Source organism: Copadichromis virginalis, linkage group LG8 (genome assembly GCF_057382275.1).
Source record: "Copadichromis virginalis isolate Kocher_CV1m ecotype Utaka linkage group LG8, C_Virginalis_male_GT1.1, whole genome shotgun sequence".
Taxonomy (NCBI): Eukaryota; Metazoa; Chordata; class Actinopteri; order Cichliformes; family Cichlidae; genus Copadichromis; species Copadichromis virginalis.
Window position 1 is genome coordinate 29,643,518 of NC_140625.1, and position 9,183 is coordinate 29,652,700.

Here is a 9,183-nt window from a genome sequence, read left to right on the forward strand (position 1 = left end):
TGCTCACAGCTCACTGATATTTCTAAGAATTTTAAGTCCACACATTTAAGAGGTAAAATGGCTGAAACACAAAAAGCATCTCGTTTTTCTGGGTACATTTTGTTCTTTGTGGGTGTTCTTCTTACTCCCACAGATGACTAGCCAAACATGCACAATATTAACAAAGTAAAATGCTTAGCTACAGCTGCTAGCCATCTTAAACATCATCTGCCCTGTGAGGAAAAGAGGAAGGTCTTCTTTCGACACTCAGTACTGAGCCGGGGTTAAACAGGCAGAGCTGAAAATTGAAGAAAAAACTGAGTTTGCAGCTGTAAAATTATTACCGTTATTAACAAACACTCACTACCTTCTTGAGCTCAACCGGTCACTTTATTAGGTACACGTTGCTGGATATCCGTTTACCTCCAGAAGACCTTTAACTCTCCATAGCACAGATTAAACAAGGTGCTGGAAACATCCTCACAGATTTTTAACCTTACTGATGTGACTGCATCACACAGCTGCTGCAGATTTATGAGCTGCACACGTGATGCCAATCTTCCATTCTACCACATCCCAAAGGTGCTCTATTGGATTGAGATCTGCTGACTGTGGAGGTCATTTGAACTCACCGTCATGTTCAAGAAAGCAGTTTGAGATGATCTGAGCTTTGATGTGTTATCCTGCTGGAAGCAGCCAACAGAAGCCCCACCCCTGGATCTTCTATTGTCCAATTTTGGTGAGCCCCTGCGAACTGTAGCCTCAGTTTCCTGTTCTTAACTGACAGAAGTGACACCTACTGTGTTCTGCTGCTGTAGCCCGCTGGCCTCCAACAACAATGTTCTATACATTCAGAGATGATCATCTGCATATTTTGGTTGTCATGAGTGCTTATTTGAGTTACTGTTGCCTTTTTATCAGCTCAAAGCAGTCTGTTCATTATCCAAAACTGCTGCTCACTTTTTGAGAGTGTTTTCTGTAAATTACAGCAGTTTCTGAAAATACTCCAAATGTATTCAAATTCACTTAAATTCAGTTTCTTTCTCATGCTCAGTTTAAACTTCACCAAGTTTCCTTGACCATGTCTACATGTGTGAATGCATTGAGTTGCTGGCATGTGATTGGCTGATTAGATATTTGTGTTAACAAGCAGTAGAACACGTGTGTTCTTGTGTGAAATCATCTTGTATGGGATTTCTCGCAAAAACGAAGAAAGTAGATGTACATAAATAACAATAAACAGCAACAGATGCATTAAGCATCATAAGTGAAGCATTAGGGTACATTACTGTTGGTTTCATGCTCGAAGTGTTTTTTAAACCACTAAAGCTAAGAAATACTGTCCTGAAGTATTGTAAGCTGCAGTTGCACCAAACTGCTGATGCAAATTTAATAAAAGCAATGACTATTTGACAGAAACTGAAATTGTACCATCATATTAATACCTGCGAGATCTGTGTAAATAGAGAAACTGTGGAAATTTAGGATCGGCAAATTCTTGGCATCTGGCACTCTTGTGAGCTGCATGCTAACTGTAAGCATGCTTTTTAAGCAATCCTCTTTAGCTCTGCATTTTTATTTTTTTGGCTTTTTGCACACAATTTTTCAAAAAGTTTTGCAGCCCTACAACTAGGTTGTTTGTCCAGTGCTCATATGCACATAAGCATCAGACACTTTAGCTGCTCCACTTTCATGAAGATGTACTATACATTAAATCAGTCAATGCACAACAAATAAAAGCGCCACAGAGTGTTAGCCGTGACTCTGAAAACATAAATTAAATTAACTTTTATATCAAACATGTGCATAACTGCATCCCCTTCTACCTGCACCGCTCCCATCTTACATAACACCATCACACACCCCACAACGCTGTCAGAGACCGTCACTGTGACGCTCACAAACACGACTGCTGCCCAACGATCAGTGACAAGACACACAAAGCTAGAACAAACCCTGAAGCTTGAGGAGGCACAGTTTTCTGCAGGGACTGAAGCACAAAGCCTGCGATATAACGCTGAACAGAGACAAAAGAGCTGAAAGCACTGTGACTAATCAGAGAAGGAAATCACTGGTTTGAAACAATTACACTGGAGTAATCTGGCCTAAGCAAAGCATCTGGATTCAATAGGTTTTTATGCACATGAGCAAAGAGGCCAGAGGCTTGTTTTCACCTCAGACAACCTTTCAAATGTGAACAAAAGGAAAAATGACCAGACTGGTTTAATCTACCCGATCAGTACAGAGGTGGGACTCGACCCAGAAATATCCTTTTGTGGTGTGAAAGAAGGAGGAGGTGGAAATCCTGCTGAGAGGTCTCTGCCAAAAACCCTTCACTTCCTCAGTCAATCCACTGCTAACCTTTAAGGTTCAATTTCCTGGCAGATGTCCTGCTTCTCACCTGTGGTGCTTATGAGCTGAGGTGAGAACTCTAATAAGAAAGCAATGAACTAATAAAACAAAAAGAGGTTGTGGTACAAAGAACAGAAGTTCTAAAAATAACCAGAAACGATTAATGTTGATAGCAGTTCTCTGCTTATTCGTCCACTTGGCTAAACTGAAAAGTCTGTGTTCATAGAGAAAAAAACCTGAACAGATTGTACGTGTGACAGTGGGGATAAAGTGTTCGGTAGTATTACTCACAACACTCCCAAAACACGCACACGCGACAAAAAATCCTCCCTGGAGAACAAATACTTTGGGCTTAGTAGGAGGACTGCCTTATGTCTTTCGGAAGTTGGACCTGATAGTACGACAGTATTTTACGGAGGATTTATGACTCCAATCGGTTGATAACATTCTCTGGTGACAGTCAGGCAATACAAAAACTAACATAGCATCTTAAGGAGAGATTGATGCTGCAATTGAGACACTTTGAAAGCTTCTGTCAATAACAGGAGAATCAGAGGTGGGATGGTTTCTTTCATCACCTGTATATCTCACAGGGAAGCAAACAAGCGCCTGTCTACATTTCAATCCTGTCTTTTGACAACTGCCTCAAATAATAATTTCTCCTCAGAAAATCATTCACTGCAGTTCTGCTTTAAGCAACAAAACAAGGCATGAAGTTATCACGTATTTTTATCAATGAATCTATGATTTTTCTTTTGTTAACTGAAAAACAGAATCTTTTGATTCCTGGTATGGCTCAACCAACAGTCCAAATCCAAACACTTACAGAAGCAGGACTCTGTATATGTTCCAGCTTGTTCACTATAAAAAGCAGTGAACAACATATAGATATTAATAATTACTTTGTACAGCGTTTCGTTGAGATCGGTCCATCGGTGCCAAATGACCATAACAGTCGCTTTTATATTGTCCAAACCTCAAACAACCCCCCCATGAGCGAGTCCTCGTTCTATTCTAGCGTCTTTACCTTACAATATAAAGCACCTTGAGGCAACTGTTGTTGTGATTTGCCAGTTGATTGGGGGTTGATGGGAGGCAGATAGGACAAAAGGCAAACTACATGAGAGAGAGCCAGAGTTTAATAATTGCTAATGATTAAATGCAGAGTGAAGCATAAACACAGAGGGGAAAGAGAAACACCAAGTGCATCATGGGAATCCCCCAGCAGCAGGGTCACCTGATCCAGCCTATATGCTTTATCAAAAAGGAAAGTTTTAAGCCTAATCTTAAAAGTAGAGATAGTGTCTGCCTCTGAAATCCGAATTGGGAGCTGATCTCACAGAAGAAGGGCCTGAAAGCTGAAGGCTCTGCCTCCCATTCTACTTTGAAATAATCTAGGAACCACAAGTAAGGCCGCAATCTGAGAGCAAAGTGCTCTAACGCATTGATAAGGTATTATGTGGTCTTTCAAACACACAACTTGTGCTGTGTGGCCAGTAGAAAAACTTTAAAATGGCTCAATGCATATACAAATACCACAAACACACCACAAAAAAACATCAACTGACCTACTGATCTCCCTTTAGTCCACTCTCACCATCAAACACCTGAAACAATCGAGGCAGCCTCGCCCTGACACTCGAGCTTCATTCAACAACCTGAGCCTGCAGTACTCCTGGGATTACAATGCTTGGCTGAATACACTCCTGATCAAACATACAGATGGCATTTGTTCAGCAATCACAACAACCCGAGGAAACACAGTGTACACACACTGTCAGTGGGTAGCAAACGCGTCTCCGTGTAGTATCTACACACAGTCCTCTGGGACTTTTTTCTTGACATTTCAATCCACACAGACCGATAACTTCACTTCATAGTTTGGCTCTGTGATGATGTGCAATCTCACATCAGAAAAAAACAAAACGCACAGTGCCAGCCACTCTCGCAGTACAGTACGGGAGCTGACAAACAAGTGAAACACACACATATAGTCATGAGGCACTACTGCCCACACACACTCACTCGCATCCACTGATGTGAGTCATCCAAAAATTAGATTCAGCATCTTGCATTTCAGCAGCAGAGCAGAGAGGTTAAGACTTTGGTCTTCTGCTGTTGAGTCCAACTTATTTTGCTCCGGCAGCTAACAGTCAGGCAAACAAAGAAAACAACAGGAGGCAGAGAAAACAAAACCAGCGTTCATCCACCAAAGGGTCATTGTGTGCTAGAAACACAAAGGATTAAAAACAACCATCGTATTTACCACATAATACTCTTGGAGGTGTGTTAACAGCTTCACAATGACATCTGTAATTTAATTACAGTTTTCAACCCTATAAAAGAACAACATCAAATTACTAGCAGACAGTCCTCAAAGTTGTATTTTCAAAGTTCAGCCGCTGCTAAAGAGCATCTTGGACTGCAGCAGCTTATCACACTTGTTGTTCTGCGAGCTGCAGAGCAAAACCATTACTGTCACTCCTCAAGTCAACTAGATGGAGATGATGAATGCTTTATTGTTATTCCAAAAGAGCATACACAGGTTATTTTCTTATTACTTTCTTAAAGCACTCACCTGCCATGGATGTCTTCTGGGGGAAGAGGGATTCTCTTCATAACTGCTTGTTACCAAGTACGATGCACAATGGAGGAACATAAACTTTCTAAATAAACACTCACGTTTTAGTCTTTGGCCACCATTGAGCAGAATAATAGGTGACCTTTCTCCACTCATAATTAAATCCACCTCCATGTGGCAATTAAAGGCAGCCGCTCACCAACACTGACACATTAAAACAAAAAGAAGTATTTTTTGCCCCAAAGTACAAATAACACCTTTCTCGGACTGTTTTCTGTTCTATAAATTGTATCCACTTCATATCAATAACTAATAAAGCTTTTTCAAACACACTTAGATAAAACATGCAAATACTCAGTCTGAGGAAAAGGTGGAATAACCTGGACATAACCAGAACATGATAAGATTCAATCAGCCTCTCAGCTAATCGTCTATGAATGTGCATCACTGAATTGGTGTAGCCGAACTAATGTTTTCAATCATTAAAGGCAAGTCAAAGTCTAATTTAAACTGGGGACTTTACACAGAGGCATGCCCTCTGTGGGTACATGCTGTTAGACACTTTACCGCAATATCATGTTCTGTAAGAGATGATCACCATCCTAACACCACAGGAGTGCATTCCTGTCATCCTGTCTGCGTCTTCTTTCCTCGGTGGAGAAACAGACGTGAGCGTTGAAGCGAGCACCTTCAGGCCTTTTCATCTTCCACGCTTATAATGAATTAATAAAGACCTGTTAGTTTCTTTAGCAGTCCCACACAAAGCTCATTGGACCAGCAATAGGCCTGCCATTACACTACCAACTGCCACACCAGTGAGCATCAGCCTCCTACAGTCAGCCCCCCATCAGGGGTCAGACTGGCAGCAGCGCTCTGCTTCAGCCTGCTGATGACAGGAAGAAAACCCAGAGCTGCATTTCTGCAGGTTGGCATTTTCATACCCGACCCCTGAGCAGGGCGTTCTTTGGACAAGACAAAACCGCATCCTAACACAGATTTTCACAGAAGCTGAAACTGATGGTCACATTTTTTCTTTTTCATCTTTTTAATCCAACATAAGTTTACTTGTGATAAACATTTGTCAGTTTATCTGACATTTCTTATGACCAAAGGGTCAGCGGCACATTCGGTTTGCCTGACTTATCCAACAAAAACTTCTTTTAAAAACGGAGTCAATCAACGGAGCTGTCCAGTCACATCAGGTCAGTTCTGTTTTTACTACGACACACCTCAGCAGGAGCGAGAGTGTGGGGAAAGGGAACAGCAAAGAGTCAGCAGTTTGGAGGCGTTTCATTTCCTTGTCTGCTCCACTCCGTGTGTGAGGAGGTGCAATCACAGAGGAAGGAGAGACTAAAATGGCTGCAATTAACATCACCATGCTGTACATGTCTTTCCAATGGTGTAGTGGGGGGTATCAAACATAAGGCCTGCTCCAATCTGGCCTACTGGACCACTTCGCAGATAAAGAAGACCACCCCCATCACCATTAAGCAAAGATTTAAGCCCAAAGAAATGTGCTGACAGATTTACTACAGCGGCATTTCTTTATTATGTAGGAAAACTGAGATGTTCTGTTGCAAGTGCACTTCTTTTTCATATTATTAAGATATTCTGGGGATTAACTGTGCAGATAAACCTCTTTACACTGACAGAAAGGGCAGTTTTACTGCTTCACCCCAGTAAAAACTGGCTGCATGTGGCCTTGATGCAAAATGAAACATCCCTGGTTTAGCGGTTAACACATTCGCCACAGACACAAATTCCCTTTGGGGTTGCATCAGGAAGAGTATTTGACATTAAACTCTTCTGTTGTAAACATGCGGCGTAATCTCTTGTGGCTTTCTAGGCAGTAAAGACTCTCACACTGAGCTAAAAACAAACTAGTGCAAAACACTTTTTAAAATCTTTACTAAGTTGTCTTTCATTATTTTGCTTTTAAATATGAATGAATATATTTAACAATATGCATTGATTTGGTGTGTTTGAAGTCACAAAGCTAGGCTCTGGAGGGACAGCTTGTTAATGTAACCCCGGGATCAGATTAGTAGAAGGTATCAGTATCACATCAGAAATGCAATTTAAAGTATTGTATTTATAGTATTTATAGTAAGATAATTTGTCATCAACTGACTAATAAACCTATCACAAGACTGCCCACTTCTCCATCACGCAACCACCATTTTTTTTACCTATCCTCCTTCATCATCTTCCACCTCCTCCTCCTCCTCCTCTCTGCAGTTTTCTATCCAGCTCAGGCTATAGAACCCACCCACAGGTCGCAACATAAGGCAGCTAGCCTCCTGCTTGTGCCCCTCTGATCCCTTGTTAGAGTCTTTTGAGGGTTTGTGTATCTGTGTGTTGGCTGAAGTCAGAACCAGTCTGAAAAAATTCCTATCATTTCCTTGGCAGCCTAAATGGTAATGTCATGTTACACCATCCCGCCTCTGTCACACAAGGAACCATGAACTCTCGCTGAACCAAACCCCCCTTCAAGTACACCTTTGGCTCAGTAAGCACACATGCCCTTCTCCTGCATCCACCAAGTCGTGTCCTGCACGAAGAAGCTTTTAGGCACTCCGACTCTTCTCTCTGAGCATTTTTGCGGAGGCGTATGGAACGGTGACAAGTCTCCTCACATAAAAGGAAAGCCCTTGTCGTACTTCCATTGCTGAAATCTACCTCGCCTGGAAAGCTGCCCTGAGTGCAGTGAAAGTCAAGAGTAACACTTCTCCACCTCCACCACAGACACTGCTGAAAAGGGGCTTTGTTGTGGAAATAAAAATGGAGGACATAATCATTTGCCACGTTTTGCCTCTCATCTTTCAACAAGTGCAGGGTGGTCTGCTCAGCGCATGCTGAGATATTTAAGAAACCTCTGACACCGAGAAGCAGTTTGTTTTCTTTTCTGCAGAGCAAAACCTTGAGCATGACTTTTCCAACCAGCATTTCAGATCCCAAATTGAATGCCAATTTGGGGCATCCAGAGTGCAGAGTGCTTTTACAAATACCACCATGCTGATAATGACTCTGTCCTTTCTCTCTGAAGTGATCCAACTATCAACAGCACAGACACCTTAAGAAAAAAAGCCCAAATGTGAAGACTGCTGGGACCAACGGGGACCCCTTTTAGGATGCGCAGACTCCATAAATTAATGATCAGTCTCACTGAGGCAGATAATGTCAAGTTCACCTGCTCACAGCAGGATTTACCACTGAGGCTGACAGCTTCTGCTCTGCATAGTGTTGAAATAAATCACCCCAGGGCAAACTGTCAGTTTGCAGCATTTACATAACTGGCTCCCTCATCATTATTGCAAATGTAGCATTGTAGCATTGGGCACAGTTCAACCCTTTCCCTCAACCCTAAGGCAAATCAAATACTCCGTGCCAAGCAATTTAAATCAATTACACCTCGAGTCATTGATTATCTACCTGGAATTTGTTACTCCTAACATTATTAATCGCTGTAATGTGACTTTGCTGATTTGACTGGTCTGACTCTGATTTATTATCACTTATAACACGTTATAGGCTAAAACAGGACAAATTATTCACCTGTAAGAATTTTGAGACTAAAATCCGTCTCCAACAGTTCAAACTCAGAGCATCAGCTGTAGGAAAACGATGAATAAACTTGAGCTGTTCAGGACGCATTTCCTTTATCAGTAAATTCCTTCACAGCATATATAAACCGGCACTTCTATTACTACAGTGGTAAGACACAGTGCAGGTCAGCTGAGACAAAGTTATCCGCTGTCTCTCCTCTGAGCGCGTCCTCTAAACGCCGCGGTTCACCGGTGCAGCAGGTGTCTCCGAGCGGCAGAAGGACGCACGGTCGGCGGATCCGAAACAAACTACCAAAGAGCCCGGCTTACCTTGTAGACATTCTCCGTTATACGGTGCACCTCGTCGGTCCGGGACATCCTTGTAGGCGTGTCAGTCAGAACCATAGACTAAGATTTCCTTTCGGATGAGGCTGGGAGGGTTTTCCGAACTGTAACAAGGGGAATGAAACAGCTGTTCGCGGGAAAGAGCGGCTCCTGTCTGCCGTTCACTGAGAGAGAAGAGCGCGTCTGGTCGTGGGATCCCTGCTTTTATAGGAAAGTCCTCCGCTGCGCCCACACCGGCTCCCCACGCAGCCAGTCAGTCAGTCGGTGCCTCTCGGTTGGAGCGCAGAGGCGGACTCACTCTGAGAGGGGCGGTGCTGCTTTCAAGGGCGGTGGGAAATAGAGTAACTTGCGACCTAAATTACAACAGTACATAAGGATGAA

The 9,183-nt window shown here is 42.6% G+C and overlaps 1 protein-coding gene across 8 annotated transcripts in view; it reads right to left on the reverse strand.

The window, feature by feature from the left end:
- Positions 1 to 9,183, reverse strand: part of baiap2b (BAR/IMD domain containing adaptor protein 2b) — a 71,680-nt gene extending 62,497 nt beyond the window's left edge. For 3 of the 8 annotated variants that reach the window (XM_085467032.1, XM_085467036.1, XM_085467035.1), the window contains exon 1: positions 8,788 to 9,180. In XM_085467032.1, the coding sequence (XP_085323158.1) occupies positions 8,788 to 8,862 (75 nt within the window). In that variant the 5' untranslated portion in view covers positions 8,863 to 9,180. Of the gene's footprint in view, positions 1 to 8,787 lie in introns of all 8 variants that reach the window. The other 5 variants (XM_085467030.1, XM_085467029.1, XM_085467028.1 and 2 more) reach the window with 5 other exon arrangements.